Below are 20,565 nucleotides of genomic sequence, written 5' to 3'. Positions count from 1 at the left end.
CTCTGCTTCCTTTAATAAATTAAACAATCTTTCCAGCGAAGAAAAGGGGTGGAATATTAATCCGCCGAAATCCAAGCAATCTCGAAATCTCTTTATACAATTTTATGCACTTTTGGCAATAATAATTAATTAATGTTGCACGTGGGCACTTTATAAAATTTTTAATAGAGATTTGGCAAGAAGTATGACCGTCCACATTCAGCTGATCTCAAGCAATGAATCTAATGCTCAGCTTGACCTTATTAAAAGGCTTTGGAAGGCCACGTGCTTGCACGTATGCAGACCTTGAGAGTGATAAGCTGCATTGGCTAAAAGCTCTCTCTCTCTCTCTCTCTTATCCAAGGTGACCGAAGAGATCAGAAGAGTTTATTAGGAGAGCGAAAACGGAGTTTTGTTTTCTTCTTCTTCCTTTCTTACCTTCTTTATCGCCAAATACACTCGAGGACAAAATAAATATTCCAGTCTAAACTGAATACCACAGCACAGTTAAAGCGAATAAAATCGTATTTTCAGGCGTCTTTAACTGAAACAATTCGGTTAAGGCTGTTTCTTTGATATTTTTGGAATTTGGATATCTTTCAAGTGATACACTCCTAAAATTTTATTTGCTTCATTTACCAATTCGTAATAAGCGGGACTTAATTTTCGCTGAACTTTAGCTTTTATAAAAACTGGGGCGAGTTTAGCGTTGAATTTCTTTAAAGCGTTGCTCTGCGTAAAGTTGCGAGCGTAAACGACGTCACCTTCTTTAAGTTGCATCGATCGACTGCGCAGATTGTAAACTTTTGCATTTGTTTCATGTGATTTAGCTACATTAACTTTTGCTTTCCTGCGTGCGATCTGTAAAGCATCTGAAGTCTTAAGTTGAGTATCATCGCTTACAAGATTCAATTTCTTTAACAGATTATAGTCCTGTCCATTTAAAACCATATTTTGGCCAAAAACCAAGAAGTAAGGTGAATAACCGGTACTACGGTGAATATTAGCTCTGAGAGCGCCACTTATTTCGTTCAAGTTCCTATCCCAGTTGGAATGATCGACTCCTATGTACGCACGGATCGCTGCTAAAACGGATCTGTTTAAACGTTCGCTAGCGTTTGCCTGGGGAGAATAAATTGCTGTACAGGTATGCGAAACACCGAATCGAGTTAAAAATGATTCAAAGTATGAGGAACGAAATTGGGATCCGTTGTCTGTTAAAATAATCTCAGGGACACCAAATGTATAAAATATGCTATTTTCCAAAAACTCACAGATGCGATAAGAAGTAAACTTTTTCAATGGTTGTAAGAAATGAAACTTTGTACAATGGTCTACAATGATTAGAAGTCCAATGTTTCCACTCTTAGATCGGGGGTATGGTCCTAAAAGATCCATATATAATTTTTGAAAGGGCCTCTCTGATGTCATTGGCTTGCCCATCGGGGGTCTTAACACAATGTTCGGGCTTTTCGTTGTACGACATACAGAACAATTAGCAACATATTCACGAATTTCGGTAACCATGCGTGGCCAGAAGAAATACATTTTTAATTTATAGATCATTTTGCCGGTGCCACAATGAGCTGCATCTGGAGCGTCATGCGTTCGACGTAGGATATCTTGTCTCAATCCTGAGGGGATCCATAGTTTCCATGATTGGGATTCCTGGATGCAATCACCAGTTGCGTGTTCATTTCTTTTATAGACAAAATTATCTATAACTTTTAAGTCAGGAAGCTTGGATTGGTTATCACAAATTCGTTCAATTAGGCTCAAATACTCGTGTGACTGAAATTCATTCGACGACAAATCAACTAGGGGTCCAAGATCGACAAGTTCTGATATGGTTGGATCATTTTGCCGAGACAAGGTATCAGCAACCACATTTAGAGTTCCACTGCGATGAATAATGTTCATTTCATAACCCTGCAACTTGACAGCCCATCTACCTAAACGACCTGTGAGATCTTTCTGATTCATAAGCCATTTTAATGCAGCATGGTCAGTGATAATAACGAATTTCTGTCCTTCAATATATGCACGAAATTTCTTTATTCCCTTTATGACAGCAAGACATTCTAATTCTGTCACTGTGTAATTCCGTTGTGCTTTCGCCAACTTTTCGGACATGTAAGCGATGGGAAGTTCCACTCCATCCTCATTGTCTTGAGCCAATATACAACCAAGTCCATAAGAACTAGCATCGCATATCAACTTAAATGTTTTAGAAAAGTTAGGGGTTCTTAAAATAGGTGCAGAAGTTAATCTTTCTTTTAGAGTATTGAATGCTTCATTAGCTGAATCATTCCACTCTAAAGACTTATTTTTCTTCAGGAGATCTGTTAACGGGCAACTTATGGCAGCATAATTTTCAACAAACCGTCGGTACCAACCTGATAAACCTAAGAAGCGTCGTAGCTGTTTAACGGTTTTGGGCACAGGAAATTCATTTATGGCTTGAATTTTCCCAGGATCGGTTTTTAATTCTCCATAACCAATAATGAATCCTAAATATTTAATTTCCCGCATACAAAATTTTGACTTAGCAACATTAATCGTAATGTTAGCTTTACGTAAGCATAGGGCGACTTCTTCAATTAGACCTAAATGGGAGTTGAAATCATCAGAAAGTAGAAGAAGGTCGTCTAAATAGACGAAAACTCGAGTTCGCAAGTGTGGAGGAATGACGTGGTCCATCAACCTGCATAGTGTCTGGGGCGCATTGCACAATCCAAATGGCATAACTTTATATTGATAGAGAGGCCGATTTGGAATTGTGAAAGCTGTATACTGGCGAGACTGTTTTTCCAAAGGGATTTGCCAGAATGCATGCTTCATGTCTAGTCCAGTTATAAAACGCGCAGGCGGTAGCCTGCTAAGGATTCCATCAATGTGAGGTAACGGATATGCGTCCTTCCGAGTTACTTTATTTACTACCCTAGAATCTAGACACAACCTTATTTTGTCACCTTTTTTTACCATCACACAATTGCTGCTCCATGGACTCTTTGATTCTTCTATAATGTCCAACGCTAACATTCTATCTACTTCTGAAAACATCAATTTTTCGACTGCCGGAGATATGGGCCAATGCCTTTGCTTCACGGGCTTAGCTTGCTCCACATCCATGTGATGCTCAATTAAATGAGTACGACCTAGACCTTCTTTTTCAAAAGATGGAAGTTTTTGAATAATCCGATCTAAAGAATTTTGTTGTTCAGGGGATAAAATATGCATCTTAGGATTATCCCTTGAATCTTCTTTACCAACATCGAGTTCGGGAACTGAGTGATTCAACAATTTGTCAACTAAACCAAACGATTCCCAAAAATCAATTCCAAGATATACATCTTGACTTAGCTCGGGGATTACAAAGAATTTGATAGGTTTTTCCATGTGGCGATATGTTATATTCGCTAAAATTCTTCCCTTTACAGCACATTCGGAACTATTAGCCGTTCGAATTTTTCCAGAACAGTTTTGAAGATTACCATTATTCATCATTTCTGCGGCTGCGTTTGCACCAAGGCAACTAATAGAGGCGCCAGAATCGAGTAGAGCTACATACTTTCTATTCTGAATAATAATTTCTGTGTACAATCTATGATCATGGCTAAAAAAGATGGACGAAACAAATTTCTTACGCACTGAACACACATTTTTCCAAAATGACCTTAATCTTAAAGTTGATCTTCTGGGTTTGACATTTAAATCAATATTATTAACATCTCCTAATATACGCTCACGAGCAGACTCATAATTTGCTAGGCGAATATGAAATGGGAGATAAGGATTAAGTCCGGTAATTTTTGTACGAAAGTCCTGCCCATCCTGGACTGAATAACTCGGAGCTGAAGACATCAAATCTTCAGTTTGAGTATACGCATCTATCATTAATGGCTTTGTTCGATTGGATGCATCAGAGAGATGGTATTCTGTGCATCCTGTTGCCGGTTTTCCGTCGGATTGCATTTGGGGCATTTTGGCTTATAGATATTTTTCATCCCACAACCGTAGCAGAAGAGAGTCCGGGCTTCCAGACAGTCATCAAATCGATGGCCTACTTTACCACAGTTCCAGCAAGCTCTACGATTGCGCTGAATTTCCGAAATGTCATTTTCCGATAGTTCGTCTGATTCTGTTAGTAATTCACAAACTTGAGGACGATTTCCGAATTTAGATTTCAACGGCTGACTCTTTACTTGTTTAAAGAACTGCTCGTGTGTACGAATTTCTTCGCGGAGTCGAGACAACGTTGTAATTCCTAAATGCATAATTTCATATCTAAGAGAGGTTTTTGAATTACGAATTAAAATTCTAACAAAAGCTTGTTCCGATATAGAATTCCTAAGACGACCTACTAGATTCTCTACAGCGAACTGAAACTCCTCAAAGGGTTCATTATCAGATTGCCGTCGTGAATTAATTCTTTCCCAAATATCCATATCAGAATCAATGTCTTCAAATTTCTTTCTAAATTCGTCACAAAATAACAGCCAATTAAATCTAGGAAAAGAGCGATGAAATTTCCAGAACCACTCATTTGCTTTTCCAGCAAAAAGTAAATACAAATGATCACAAAGGAGTTGGTAATTTCCGCCCAGATTTTGTACTGTCAAAGAACGAACTCTATACAAAAAGTCATCTACATGCATGCCATCTCTAGCACCGTCAAACTTGAGTCGCCAGCTTTGTATAATACTCGACACTTTTTCTGGTGGAATGTTACTACACGCCCTAAATTCATGTGTAAATTCGCTAGCCTGTTGACTACTATTATGGCTTTCAGAAGGCAAAGCCGAATTCAAGTCATTTTGCCTTACAGGATTTCTTGGTGGATCTATAGTTCTAGTTTGAGACCGATTTTGGTCAGTACGGCTAATATTCAAAACTGCCATTTTATTTTGAATTGCTTGTTCTACTGCTTCATTTATAGCAGAAGTTAGAGTTTGCAATAAGCTATTTTGTTGTGTTTGCAAACAACTCTTGACAATATTGACCATTTCCGACCTGTCAACAACTTCTTGAGTCGCGATATCAATTGACCTTTCATCATTCTGCGCACGCTGATCAGGTGCATTTCTTCGCATTGACCTGGTTTGCATACCCGCTTTAGGAGTAGCGCCACGACCTCTGTTGGATCGACTTGTAGCGGTAAATTCTGGCAAAGTAGTGGAGAGTCCACCGGATTGAGAATCCCCTCTAACACTTTCAGCCTCATTCAATTCTACCTCTAAATTATTATTTGAAAGCATCAGTTTATTTACAGTGCAGCTCTGGCTACACATAGGACAAACCGGAGTTGTCTGAATCAGTGGCATTAAGCAGCTATAATGAAATTTATGGTTGCATGGAGCTGTTGCGATTAGCTCACTTACATTCAATGTTTCATTACAGATTCCACAAAATGCGTTTCGTTCGCGCAAAACTTCAACTAAATCCTCTGTGCTATGCCTAACAGCCATTTTTCACAACTAATTTTTCTTAAAATCAAATCAAATCAAAAATTATTGGTCCGCCACCCGCAATTAAATCAAAGTTTCAACCCAAATATTATATTGCCAAATCCTAAACCCAAGATTTTTTTTTTTTTTTTTCCCCTATCTATAAATTCTAATGATATTGCCGAGTTGCAATGTATATACTTTATCTATATTGGTCAAGTCACCGAAATATTTCCAGTGTCTTGCGATTCCGAACACAGACATATAAATACAAAACAAAGTCCTACGTAAACTGTCATATTCTGAACATGTGCCAATTATAGAATAGATTCGCTCCGGTCGACCAATCCGCAAATAATCTCGAATTGCAGTCGCAATTCCATGAGACGATGTCCTATACTAATAGCGTCAGTGAACAAAACGTGAAGTTTAATTTGAATTCAAAATTTTAATACAAACCAGAAATGGATGGATAGCCTTAGAGCTGATTGCCGTGATGCTAACTAAGTTTTCTCCCAAATCTGCTATTCGCAGAGTATACTCGGATTAACCTAGTTCATGCCCCACGACGTTGGGCGCCATATTATGTAGTGTGTGGGTAGATATGGTGTTTGTATTTATCCATTTTTGTTGCATGGGCAGAATTCGGAAGGAGTGCACTTCTTGCTACGCTCTAACTTAGCTCGCCGGATATGGGGTGGGGTTCTTACCTCCTTCTGCCATACTACACTACCACAATAGTTTAAGTGCACATTAATATAAAAAAACCAACAGTTCAATTGACAATAAAATAAAAATCCAAAGTTGAAGAATAATCGTGCTTGAAACCCTACTGAATTGGATTGGATTTGACAATATCTAGTGAGGAGCATAGATGTTGTTAGCATCCTCGTCTGTACCCACCCGACCATGGCAATATAAGTTGTTTAGGTATTGCCCCATAGGAACTTTATACGAATAGTTAATTATTGGGAAGAAACATGATTTAAATTTTAGGCGACGGACCGAAAAAGAAATACTGTTAGCAATTCATGATTTCAAAATTAAAAATATTATTCATTTATTCCAAAACAATTTCATAGTTAATTTCATGTCTAATCAGAATTTATGTTCATTAAGACCCTAGCCTGATTGTATATGCAAAAAAAAAAATACACATATCCTATGAGTACATTTAAATATAATATGGTATATGCATTGTAAAATATATCTGGTAAATTTAATGATTCAGGTTAATTGTAGCTTTTAATTTGTCTGTGTTTGTACATACTTACTCAGCTTGGTGATCGTTGAGCTCAATCGAAGACGCAGCTAACATTACCACAGACTTTTGCATTTACAACTTATTAATTTGCATTAGAAATTCATTAAATTTATATATATATATATATTACTAATGCATGAATATCATTGTTAATTACTTTGATTTATGTGGCCTTGCATATGCAATCAGGTAGATGGATTGTACATGTTTTTGTTGTTTTTAAAGAAAAAAGAAAAAAAAAGAAGAAAATTAAGTATACATTTTAAACTAATCAATTATCATAGATTTTGTAAGTTTTAATTGAAATATCTAATCAAATAAATGTGCTGGATTGAGCTATTTAACTATTATTGAATAGGCAACCGTCGTAGTAAGACGACCGTTTGTATTTTGCAATGACATTAAGTGTCATAGAAAACCGAATAAAATGGCCAAAGTTAATAAAATTTAAATGAACATAGGCTCGTTATTCAAAAGAACGTTTCACTATCTGTACTATTCCTTGCAAATTTGCTGGTTTAGTCATAGGCACTTCTGGTGTTGCCGAGAAAGTAAAGTCGTGTAGCTGCTGGATCTGCGGTGCGGTGTAGTCAAAATTATTAAAGTTGTTGCGTTGTTTCAGCACGGAATTATAGCCGCAGCAGGTTGGCCCTGAGCACCATACCTGCCGCTCGGGGTTATGAAACTCGATCTCTAAACAAAAAAAAAATTACTTTAAAAACAGAACGAAGCTAACCATATTGATTTACCTGGTGTAAATACAACTCTGCTTCCTTTAATAAATTAAACAATCTTTCCAGCGAAGAAAAGGGGTGGAATATTAATCCGCCGAAATCCAAGCAATCTCGAAATCTCTTTATACAATTTTATGCACTTTTGGCAATAATAATTAATTAATGTTGCACGTGGGCACTTTATAAAATTTTTAATAGAGATTTGGCAAGAAGTATGACCGTCCACATTCAGCTGATCTCAAGCAATGAATCTAATGCTCAGCTTGACCTTATTAAAAGGCTTTGGAAGGCCACGTGCTTGCACGTATGCAGACCTTGAGAGTGATAAGCTGCATTGGCTAAAAGCTCTCTCTCTCTCTCTCTCTTATCCAAGGTGACCGAAGAGATCAGAAGAGTTTATTAGGAGAGCGAAAACGGAGTTTTGTTTTCTTCTTCTTCCTTTCTTACCTTCTTTATCGCCAAATACACTCGAGGACAAAATAAATATTCCAGTCTAAACTGAATACCACAGACTAAAAGAAATAAGCTCTAGGTATTTAGTAGACAAATGCCTTTGTGGTCGATTAGATAAATAACTAATGTCTTCAGCTAATTTGAAGTGAGACTAGTTTGAAAGACAAGCTTGATTATGGCAGCTGAGAAAATACAAGCCAAACTATAATAAGTAGCGAAAATCGAAATGCAATATTTTCTGTAGAGACTATAGAAACAAACTCTAATAATAATAATAATAATAATCCTCGTGTGGACAAATGCTTTTATTGTCTTCCGATTAGAAATATAAGCAATATATTCGAATTTCTGAGTTTCTCAATTTTCCGCACGATTTCATTATACTCGTACCCTGCCATGGCTTCATATGAATATTCAAAATGAACGCTCGTGCATCAAAGAGTGAGCAACACTTTGTAAGGCTTACGCTCTGTGCATAGCAATTGAATATTCAACATTAACATATATGCCTATTGCGCGCTCTTTACAGACCTGCCACGCCCACTGCGCCCTACAAATTTATGTGCACAACATGCAGAAAAGTATGTTACAATTTCAGCGCCTTGGTCTTTTGTCATGATTCCATTCTTCTTCTTTTTTGTGCTCTTTGTGCCTCGTGGCACATCCACTTTGCAACTTATTGTTATGATATCCGGCCTCAAACAAAAGGCTCGACTGCTGCCACTGCCTCTGCCACTGCCACTGCCATCGCTGTTGCTGTTGCACACTTTTAGGCACATGTCAACGTAAATTGTAATTTATATGTAATATGAACAGCCCACCATAAAGAATGTGACACAAAGCGTCTGAAATTTAAAGCAGCAAAGGAAGCGCAAAATATGCGATGGTCGCATAAATTGTTTTTGCCTGCTGCTTTCTTTGGGGTCGCAAATTAGAATGAAGTATCGTTATGTGTCGGTTTCTCTTGTCCTGTGCTCTCCTTTCTCGTTTTGTCTTCCTTTTGCCAGCTCGTGCTTTCTTAATACTATAAAATATATTTATGAATTGCTTGTGCTTGTGCGTGTGCATGTGCCTCTACCTGCTGAGATTTTCTTAGCTGCCTGCTTGCGTGCTCTGCTAAGCCAATTTTCCATTTACCTGAATCGCGATTTGCAATATTTGATGAACGCCTCAATGCTCCGACATCTTGGGATAGTCAGTCAGTCAGTCAGCGAAATCGCAAAACGGAAGTGCCAACTCATTGTGTCTGTGGTGCTTTCATCAACTTGCCAACACCTCTACACTTCCCAGCTCGTCGCACACACAAACACAGGCGTACAGCATCAACAATGACTCAGGTGTTTCCCCATGACGCAGTCAGCAAAAGTGTCATCAACGCGCCTCCACATCCGGCAAAGCTGAGCAATTTGTTTTGTGCACACCATCGTCTTCTTTAACAGCCCCCACTCCACCCCCATCCCCATCCCCAAGTACTTGCCGTCTTTTGTCATTGAAATATTGTCACATTTGACAATTGTTGACAAGGTGATCATATTTTATATGCACATGTGCTGCCTCATAGACAACTCACTTTAAAATGCTTTAATGTTGCTCTTCTCCTTCCTTTTCCCTTGCAGATGACTCTGTCGACGTGACCTCCGAGCCAGATGATCAGGACGTTTCTGTGGCTGCTGCCTCCCACAATCCCAACAAGGGGCAGCTTGAGGTGCAGTTGGGCGGAGCTGTGACACTGCAATGCCCGCAAGGTAAGCAAATGGGGCCTAGTTGGGGGGAGGGGAGGCTGGAAAGCAAAAGAAAGCCTATAGGCATAACATCAAACGCATCCAAAACTTGTTGGCCGTGACAGGCAGAACAAAAATTTACCCGAAATCTAATTACACTTTTCGCTTTATTTCTGGGGCGGCTGACAACTCTAATGGAAACGCGCAAGCAGCCCCAATCGACTAGTGGAGGCCACAGAGACGAGTGCAAAGAAACAGACAAAAGCAGACCACAGTAGTTCGCATTTGACTACGAAAAAGTACAAATTTGTGTATACAGTAGTAGTCGTACTAATAGTACTAATTAATTTCCGATTTTACTATTCATGGGGCAAGATAGCCAAACAGTTGACTTCCTAAACATACTTACTTGTCTTCAGTAGCGCAAAGTAAAGCAGAAATCTTTTGCCTGGACAACTATAGTCGTAACTGTTCCAAGTGATTTGCACAATTAATTAATACCTTTTTCCATTTTGGCTCGACCATAAGGAGAAAACAAAAAAATTACTGCTACATTAAAATTATTGATAGACAAATGTTATCAAGAGAAGCCATGCTGTGGAATTACTATACTTTAGCTTTAAATACAATTAATTTTTAAATTCTAAACAGGAAGCGTTCATGGAACAATTAAATCAGGATAGATATCTCCTTTATTTATTTGTGGATCCAAATACATACTTAAATTTAAATCCATAAGAAAAATAGTTTAGTTGAACAATAATTCAAAATTCGGAGGAGAACATACTATATTCATGGATAGTTCGATATAAAAAATATATTTGATCTTCAAAAGTATTCAACAGGAATATATTTTGCATCTTTATTATTATTGTCAATTCATTTAAATGTGGAACCACTGTACAGAGGGGCAAACAAACTGTTTCAAGTCAGCGCATGGATTGGGAATGGTAGGGAATGGGGGGTCGGCGTAGGAGAAGAAAATGGACAGACAAGGGGCTGTTCATTAATTAGCACAATTGAAAATTAATTATGCGTGCAATTTACTTTGCTCACTTTTCGGCAAAATGCGTGGCAAGAAAGCGCGAAACGGCAACAAAGTGAACAGACAAATGAGACAAATAGACAAATACTTTGCTGGTGGAGGGTCCTGTGGGAAAGCTTTGAGCTAAAAGCCAAAGCAGTTGGCCATATTATTGTCTGTCCTGCCACTTGCCATTGATGTTGTTCGCTATCAATTAAATAAATTAAAATTTTCTCCTTCAGGTCAATTAATTAAATTACTTTCCGTCCTCACCCAAGAACACCAACGAGAAACAAAATTATTCAACGTTTTTATTTACCCTAGGCTCTCTGGGCTGTTGGTCGCATTTGGATCCAGTCTCGGCACGATTACGTGGCCTCGGCTATGGGTCCTCGATACCCACGGGTCAGTTCTCGCTAAAGGATGTCATGTATCAGGACGCTGGCACGTACAAATGCGTGGGCCAATCGCCAGCCAACAAGAAGAAGCTCGAAGTGCTGCAAAGTGTGACGGTTTCGGTGAAGGGTAAGTTAAGAGAATATCATTGCGTTCTTCATGTCGCGCTGTCACAATTCCGTTGCCTACTTTAAGGCGCCACAAATATCAATACACGCTCAACAGTAACAATAACAACACGAACATCTTGTAGCCAGTCAAATGTTGAACATTCAACATTTTTTGTCACCTGCACCTCACGAGTACTGCCCCCAAAAACATTAAAAACTTTGACAGCAGTTTTTGCACGTTGCAAAACAAATGAAAAGTTTTCACATGCCGACACCATTTTCACTCCCTGCTGTCCCCGCTGTCCCCGCTGTCCCTGCTGCCCCTTGCTGTCAAAACTTCGACATTTTACTTTGCATGTGATTTTCGCAAGTTTCTGGCACGGCTTTAGACTTGAGGAAGGGAGATCCTTCTTGAATCTTCTTCCCCGTCCCCTGGCACTCGCTCCTGTCAGATTGACACTTGTCAAATCTTTTTGGCTTGGCACATGGCACATGTAACAAAAAACGAGAGAAAAGCAGAGGCGACGCATGATTGATGACTTGGCGCAGGCATTCCCAATCAGCGTGCAAAAGAAATTACGTATACGACATGCATACAACTGGCAGCTGACGTTCGACAGTCGTTCAAACAATGCTAAGTATATTTAATGTCCTGGAAATAAAAGGAATTGAGAGCAATGCACGCTTCTTGCGGAAATTAAAGCTTTTATATTATCATATTATTAACCCATTTTTGGGCCACGTGTACTACTTCGAGCAAATACATATTGCAGTCAGCTCTGATTGCTTTTTTGATATCAGCTTCGAATGGTGTTGTGATTTGTTTCTTTCTAAATATCTTTTACGTGAACTTTTTGTTTTGCTCAACAAAATACAGTCTGATTTTTAGAAATCTTAGCTCAAGGGTATTTTTACAGAGCCAGATGGTTTTATTATTTAGTCAGGATTGTTGAAATTTGATCTTGCAATATATATTATATGCAATATATTTTTTATTCCAGCCTAGAACGGCACTTTGCTTAATGAATTCTAAGCCGGTATTTTAGTTTTTTATAGCTCTGTCGGATCCAAGTGATCGAACTATATTCCCACAAATCTGTAATACCCGCTCGACTCGATTTTTTTTTTTTTGAGTATAGATATATCAACAACCCCCCAGTCTCAGGCCTCGCATTGCCTGTATAAGTTTCATATATGTAAGTATTTTGTGCTTTTATTTTGCAAATGCCATTTCCTGTGTGATTTGTTTTCATGAAAACTGTTTGAAATGAAATTGCAAATAAAAATTCAAAAAACTCGTACATCCCTTCTTACGATACATGAATGACTAGGTGATTTAATCCGATCTGTGTTTGAGGAATCTATTAAAGATTTAAAACCGAAGAAGCAGGTAGAACAAAATTGCCTTTATGCAGACCTGACTTAAGTGGACATTAGGACAATTAAACTTGTCAAGAGCTTTGAGGGAGAGCTAAGCGGGCCAGTCAGCCAACAACAATAACAGCAACTACAGCAACAACAATGGCCATCTTACCCTCGAGTGCAATACAAACATCGCAGCTCGCCGAGCACAATCCAGCAAAGCGGACGTGGGCGGGCATTAGGGGGACATGTGGACACAGAGCACTTATAATATCCTCACCCGCATGCAATTTCAAGGTAAGACATTTTGTCATTAAAACTGCGAAATTGAGTGGTAGATAAACAAAATGCGCAGAGTGCGACACAGGCACGCACAGACATGAAGACAAGTGTTCGCTGGAGAGAGAGAGAGAGAGAGAGAGAAAGAGATAGGGAACGAGGGGGAGACAAGGCGTTGCTACTAAACTTAAGCGCAAATAAACGACATGGGGAATTGGAGTTAAGGTAGCTGAAGCCATGGCAAGCGTGAAATAGTCATATTTATCAAGTGGCAAGCAAGGTTAGCATCCTCGAAAGGATTGCCGGAAGACACAAGCACAAGCACAAGCACAAGCAGAAGTCAAAGTCGACAATGTCTGCTCTGGCTAATGTTGTTGCTGTTGTTATTGTTGTTGCTATTGCTGCTGTGCACAAGCATAGATATGGGAGAAAGGTAGCAGACAGAATGAAAAGAAGAAGCAAGCAAGAAATAAAGCTGTATAAGCGAAATGGACTAAGATGAGATGAGAAAGCGTGCACCCACACCCAAGGCAATAGATTAAATTTACTACTCATACACACACACACACACAAATACATATATATATATATATATATATATATATATATACATACACCAACTTTTATATAGAAACAGAGATCTAAGAGGAGGGGGGCGGATATGAAAGCGACGTAAAGACAGCTGTAAAATATAAGTGCATTGTGTGTATGCCTTTGGGAGACTTTTTCAATGTGCGCGTATTTGTGTTTACTTGTAAAATTAAACAGAACACAAAGCAAAGACACGAAGCACAAGGCACAAGGCACAAGGTGAGAGAAGGGAATATAAAAGCGAAGTCTTAAAGCGCTTTGAGTAATAAAAATAAGTTGTGGCTGGCAAACAATTGAAATTAAATAAACTAAAAGCAGACTTACTGAAATTTGTGATCCTAAATACAATACACATATTTTTATATTTATATATAAGTATATGTATTTATATACATATATTCCTACAGCTTGTTTTAGATTGAAGTAACTTTTTCGCACTAGCCCTAACGACCGTAGTAACTAAACTTGCTCAAAATGTAATTGACGAAAACTCTCTTGCCCTCGAAATAAGAAGTTTCAAAAGGCAGCTGTCTCGAGAATTCCCCGAATTAGTTATGCTTTACAAGTAATCCACAATTTATTTGTTGTCTGCTCCACAGTTTTGGGCATTAGTTATCGTTCTAAATTTATTACAAGAATTTAATTATACAATTATAAGAACTACAATAAATTTGGGATTGGGACATTCTCTTTCAAATCGTATGCATATTTTCAATTCCTTACTAAACATTACGTTCTTTGATTTTAATTGTGCGCTGCATTCATTGAAATTGAGTTGAACATTCTTAAAGACCGCTCATGGAGTAATGTAGTTTCTTTGCATCGTTTTTTAATTCTTGTTTAATTCAAGGCAATATAATTTACTTGTTGCTCTAATGCATAATGAATTGCTCAGCATTAGCATATTCATAGAATGGTCTCCAGCTTTTGAATATTTCTCAAGCCTTTTGGCGCCGCATGTCCACTACTGCAGTGTAAATGAACGCTGGCCAAATACAAAATTAAACTGCACTCTGGCTTCATAGAAAATGCACTCAGTGTAGAGTATTTCGCATTAAAAGCGAGTATGCAGGAAAAAATGGAAAGCGTAAAACTTAAACTCAGAGCATTTGTTTAAATTACTTAAAATAAAAAGTAAACTAAAACGGCAGGCGAGCCACTTTGAAGGCGGTAGCAAACGCACGGCGTGTAGCGAGTAGCGTGAGCTTGAGTCTGAGCCTGAGCCACGCCCACTGTCAACAGTAACGCCCACATAAAGTTAACACACACAAAATAGTACGCATAAGTAGGAAAAACCAAAGCCAAAGCGAAAACGTAGCGAAATTGTGAGAGAAAATTGTTATTTAATTTGTGTGAGTGCTGAACATTTTTGCAGCTGCTGCTAAAGTTTTTTGCGCAGAAACTTTTGCCAGCACACGCACTAAACTTTAGCACAAGCATAAATTTGGCACACATACATACCCACACTCACACACACACACACGCACACACATGCTTGTATACTATATGTGGAGTATGTGTGTCAGGAAGTGCACTTTGCATTGGGAGCGCCGCCTTAGTTGCTGCCACATCGTTGAACGTCTTGCTAAAAAGAATCCTTTCTACTTGGCTCAAAAATTCATATGCGCATTTATTTTATTCTTTGCCTCAAGTAGTTGGCGCTGTTGCATATGAAAGTAGTCGGTGGGGTGCGGGCGCACTTATTTGTTGCATAATTTCAGTAGTTGCAACAACACACACACACACACACACAGGCAGATAAATGTCGACGCATATGCAAAGCACAAGAGCTTAAGCGAAGCATGGCCAGGCAGCCCATTTAAGCTGACGAGTTCATTACGCCGACATCGCCAGCAACTTTTGCTTTATTCCTGCTCCTTGCTTCCTCCTACATAATGTACATTTGTTTTTGAGTTTTATGCCACAAAAGACCAACTGCAAGCTAATCAAAAATGGCAGGGCAGGCAGAGCTCCACCCCGCACCTCACCCCCCTCTTTGGAAATCATTGAAGCGGCAATTAATATTCTTTGTCATGCAAGTTTTTGTGTCCAAAAAGGCTTTGTAATTAAGTGCTGCCTACGTTTGTGCGCACAAAATTGTTCTTTGCTTGAGCGCCACTTGATTTTCTAAGCAGGTAAGTAGTAAGTAATCATCAGCAAACTGTTCATCCAGCCACGTTGCTTGTTTGCCTAACAATTTCGCTCTGGATGGAAGCCGAAGAGTTTGCCAACTTTTGATTTTGATTGAGTCCTTAGAACTGCCATAGCATAATAGTTAGTTGAAGTACTGTATGGTTTGCTGCCACTTTTGCGGCCACGCACACGTTGTGTGGCCTGTTAAAGCTTTAATTATTTTTCTGGAATTTTGATTATTTTTGGCAAATTTCGGACCACAACAATATGAGCAGCATTCCGGCTCAAGTGGAGCACTCAAGTGAAGCAGCAGCACTCTCCCAATATATCATAATATTCATAATCATCCTGATGTATGTGTATATAGTATGCAGTATAAATACGCATCATCCAGGAAACCACTTCAACTCACCCCCTCAGGCCATCATTTGCGATTTCTAATAAAAGCGCCGAGCATATTCCACGCTTAATTTAGAAATTGCGCAAAGGAAAGACGCCGCGAAAAAAGAAATATTCCCATAAATACACACATACACGATATTGCTTTATGCACGCACGTACACACACACACACACACACACCGCACCGCCCACCCCTGGCCCATCCTTCAGACATGCTAATTTGTTATATGCAATGTTGGGCAGTGCGTGAAAGTTGCTCGGAAGTCGCAGTCGCCTTTTGATCAACATATGAGTGAAATTTCCTTTGCTCAGTCGGAAGCGAGAATTTTCATTGCCGAGCATTTTCCCCATACCTTCGAGAACATACACACAATCGCCCAAATGTACAGTATATATTCGAAATGGAAAACAAAATATAAATATTATGGCAAAAGCAAAGAATATAAGTAGACGATAGACGCCCAACACGAGTATACAGTAAGATATATCGAATATATCCTATATATAAAGCTATTTCCAAACAAACAAGCCAAAATATTAAAGGTACATAAAGCAAAACAGCGATTTCCCAAATATTGATGCAATATTCATTGACTTTCACTTGCTCTTTAAATAAGAGTAACTACTATTTATTTACATCAATTTTATTATGTTTTTATGAGTAATATTATAAAACTGTGCTACCTACTATATCTTGGTAGTTTAATCTAAAAAATACATAAAAAAATGTTATATAAAAGAAGAATGTTGTATAATAAGAATATTTATAAGATAGGACTATCGTAGGCAGTTCCTCTGGATGGCTACAACTATTTATTGAAATATTGCGTGCTATTAATTAATATAGGCTTAAATAGATTTATTTCGTCGTGCCGTCATATCGAGTTCTTATTGTGTTTTCATTTTCCAGGCGTAATTTTTCTTCTTGGCCAAATGTACTTTGGAATTTGCGCATTGTTAGCAAATTTTTTGTTAGCATGATGAGTTGCTTTGTCTTTACTCTCATTAGGTGGGGAACACAGGCATATACTTACTATATATACGAATGCGTATGCGTGTCTGAAGATGTTTCCCCAACTCCTGGCCTTTTTTGTGCCTCATTTAAATGGCAATATATGTGCCTGCCCTTTAAAATTGTATTTTTCACAGCAGCTGCGTCAAATTGCATGCTAAAGGTTTACAGCCCCGCCGACAGCGATCTTGAGCATTAGATAAGCGATTTCAGAAACCCTCTTCGGATATTGCGGGCAAGCTAAGGGTTGTTGGTAGTCTGTCGGTCTATGTGCACCACAAACGAAATGAAAATTAAACGAAAAGTCGCTGCAACTTCAAAGCATCGTTTTGCACAACAGAGAAAATCAAACCCAAGGGAATTTTGCAGTAAATTGTTAATAGTTTGTTTGCTGCCTTGAAAAGGAAACGTTTGAAGTTCCTTTGCCACTCAGCGGGTGGCTCAAAACCCTGCAGAAAGTTGATTCTAATTGAACCCGCACCGCTTGCTATATCTACGAGTATATCTACAAGTAATGAGATCAGCAGCTAAATGAATCTTAAACTCGCAGGTTTATTGTAAAAACATTCTTCGCAACCATTTAAATAAACACATTTTATAACAAGCATCCACTTTTATTTGAATGCAATGTATAATATATCTCTTATTAATATCTTATGCTTTTCACATTTATATTGAAGAGATGTCATTTCTCGAAGAAACTAAATGAACTTTAGTCGTAGAATTTTGTTGAATTTTTCTTATTGCAGGCAAACGAAACAGCAGCATTAACCAAGAAATTGTGGACTATTCAAAGCTAGAAGTTAATTTATTTCCTTAGCAATACGTTTCACACAAAATATCTTGAGTAAAAAATGCAGTGCGTGGCTAGAGATGTACATACGTCTATCTACATACATATTTTCTCTCTTTTTGCTTTGATTTTAATTCAATGCTGGTCGTCACCAGTTTCCACATTTCCGTTCATACAATATTTGTATGATTGTGTTGTCTTTTGGGCAAAGCACTGAAGCATTAATTTTTACGCTTCAATTTTCATACAAAATACACACACACACACAAACACACAGAAGAAGGAGGAGGAGCTAACATGGCGCCCAGCTTTGGTAACACCCTGTCCGAAGGCAAGCCATGTTGACTAAATTATAATTTTCCATATGTGTGTATATGCGAGTATATATGTATGTATGTATGTATATACATTTTGTGTGTGTGTAAGAACATTTGTTTGTGTAGCAATGGCAACGAAAAGCATCCACAGTCGTTAGTTAAAATATGAACTCAAAACTTGTCATCTAAACGGCAAATGGCTGCCCAACAGACGGCCAAAAAATGGCATCCAAGGCAGCGCATGTAAAAACTTTTCAGACAGTTGCAGAAATCATTTTTGGCAGTCGTTAGAGCAACAGAGATGGGGATACTTGTAGTCCGAGAGAGAGAGAGAGAGAGTGTTTGGGGAAACTGTGTGGGTGACTGTCTACAGCTGCAACGGAAATGAGTTGAAAAAGTTGTGCAAATAGACGCCGACACGACGTCGTAATGTCGCCTCCACTGGCCCAACTGGCGCTTCCCACCACCACCTACAAGTAGATGGCGAGTCTGTGTGACCGGATATGAGCAGTAAAACAAGTTGACAGTTTTGGTTGCCTTGCAATGCTCTTCTGCTCCTACCTCCTTCTTCCTTCCCCAGCTCTTTGTTTTCTTTGGCCTTTGTCGAAATGCCTGACAGTTGCTTTGCGTTTCAGTTTAAAGCATGCCTCGCTTACCTTTGCCTAAACAAATCAAAACTAATTTGCCAGCACTTGACCACCACTTATAAACAGCACCACCAGCACCACCAGCACCATCAGCAATCGCCGCTGAGTCATGCAGATTGCCATTTACACACTGAAAAAATCAAAAACGCATAAAATATTGAAAACAAAAATCCTAACCAATTGCACAGCAAGAACGACTTCAGCAGAACAACAAAAACAACAACAACAACAGTAGTGAAATGCACACACTATCCACTCAAATATGCAAATTTTGCGCCACAAGGCGCCGACAACAAAAAAGGAGAACAAAAATGAGCCGCCCGCCGTGTTGAGGCAGCCCACCAATTGCGCCCGGAGGCAGCCGCATGCGTTGGTTAGGAAAACGCCAACCAACCACGTCAACTAATAAGCGCAGCAACAACACCAACAACAACAACAACTATGTAGAATAGCAGAAATTGCAGCTGTGCTGAGTCGCTCTATAATGATGAAAACGCCCCACTGTGCGCCTCAAGTGAATTACGTAAAATTGCCAAAGCTCTTTGTGCGCGCGCGTGTGTGTGCGTGTGTGTGTGTGTGTGTGGGAGAGCTTAGCAGGCGGTTGAGCTGCTGTGGATTCATAATGCAATTTGTTGCCTAATGTTTGATGTTGACGATAATGAAATTGCGCAACATAATGATGAATGATAATGGCAGAATCTTAACCAACCCTAACTAAAAGCCTTAGGGCTGCACTTCTTTAATCAATTTCGATTGCTATATACACTCGTATATATCCATTTTTAATTTGAACGAGTATGTGATTTAGAAATCAATGATTGCGGTTTTCAGAATAAAAGTTCTATCGCATTTAGTTTAAATCAGGACTAAAAGTCCATTCGAAATACAAATCAATCACCCATTGAAACAGTATTTAGATTTATATTTGTTTTAGTATCCGGACAGATTTAACCAAAAAGTCGGTAACTGTTAATTAAAAGAGTAGTTATCTATTCACAGAACATTTATGTAGCTCTTAATGTAATTATCGCTGCACAAACACTCTTAGTAAGACAATTTTTTGTTGTACAGATATCTCATATATCTTGTTAACTTTGAGCTTCTTCAGTTTCATTAAAATCGGTTCAACAAAACATATAGCTGGCATAGTCACAATTGTGGCAAAATGAAGCCTAATGACAAACAAATTTCTTCTTACAAAGATATCTGAAGAATTTTGCAATAAGGTGATTTGTATATGAACACACTATATCTTATAGCTGTCAGAGGAATAATCTAATCAATCCTTGTGCCAACAACATCGTGTGTGTTCTCCGTAAATAAGTTTTCTGTAGTTCCTCAGAATAAACTGAAGCTCTTATAAAAATGATTTTTAGAATCATAGCGGTGTTTAGAGCAAGTGTAGAGTATTCATGACCATCTAATTTGAAATGCCATTAGCGCAGTAGTGTAAGCAAGTAAGTTGTTTTTCATAACCAAATTTATGGATCAGAATTGTGTGTATTTTAAATTTATTCCAAATCAAAATCCTTGCACTGCAATGCTAACGAGGCGGTCTTCTTTTAGTACATACAAGTATATAGATAAAGTCACAATTATCGATCAAATGGGTTAGGCTCAGCTCACATCTTTCAGAGATGCACGTGTGATTTACGAGTACACCAGAGAGTTGCGATTAATGAACTCGACATGCAATAAACTTGTCATTTAGCATGCAAATTTTGCGTAAAATACGCCCGAAGCTATGCAATAAAATGGAAAATGCATATTTTTAATTGCATTTTCGCTGCCGCACATACAACAACATACAAGTAGAACAATGGCAACGGGCCCGACAGCCACCAAGATAATTCGTAAAAATTAGCGGCATTTCATTGTTGGGTGCGTTTGCTGCCAGCCTGC

At 38.5% G+C, this 20,565-nt stretch overlaps 1 protein-coding gene across 1 annotated transcript in view; it reads left to right on the top strand.

Annotated features, from left to right (window-relative positions):
• Positions 1-20,565, top strand: part of LOC115634559 — a 207,510-nt gene that overhangs the window by 175,030 nt on the left and 11,915 nt on the right. The window contains exons 9-10 of the mRNA XM_030532375.1: positions 9,494-9,622; positions 10,947-11,147. Coding sequence (XP_030388235.1) covers positions 9,494-9,622; positions 10,947-11,147 — 330 coding nt within the window. The remainder of the gene's footprint in view (positions 1-9,493; positions 9,623-10,946; positions 11,148-20,565) is intronic.

Source organism: Scaptodrosophila lebanonensis, unplaced genomic scaffold (genome assembly GCF_003285725.1).
Source record: "Scaptodrosophila lebanonensis strain 11010-0011.00,11010-0021.00 unplaced genomic scaffold, SlebRS2 tig00000001-arrow-pilon, whole genome shotgun sequence".
Lineage (NCBI taxonomy): Eukaryota > Metazoa > Arthropoda > Insecta > Diptera > Drosophilidae > Scaptodrosophila > Scaptodrosophila lebanonensis.
This window is presented reverse-complemented; position numbering and strand designations above follow the sequence as displayed.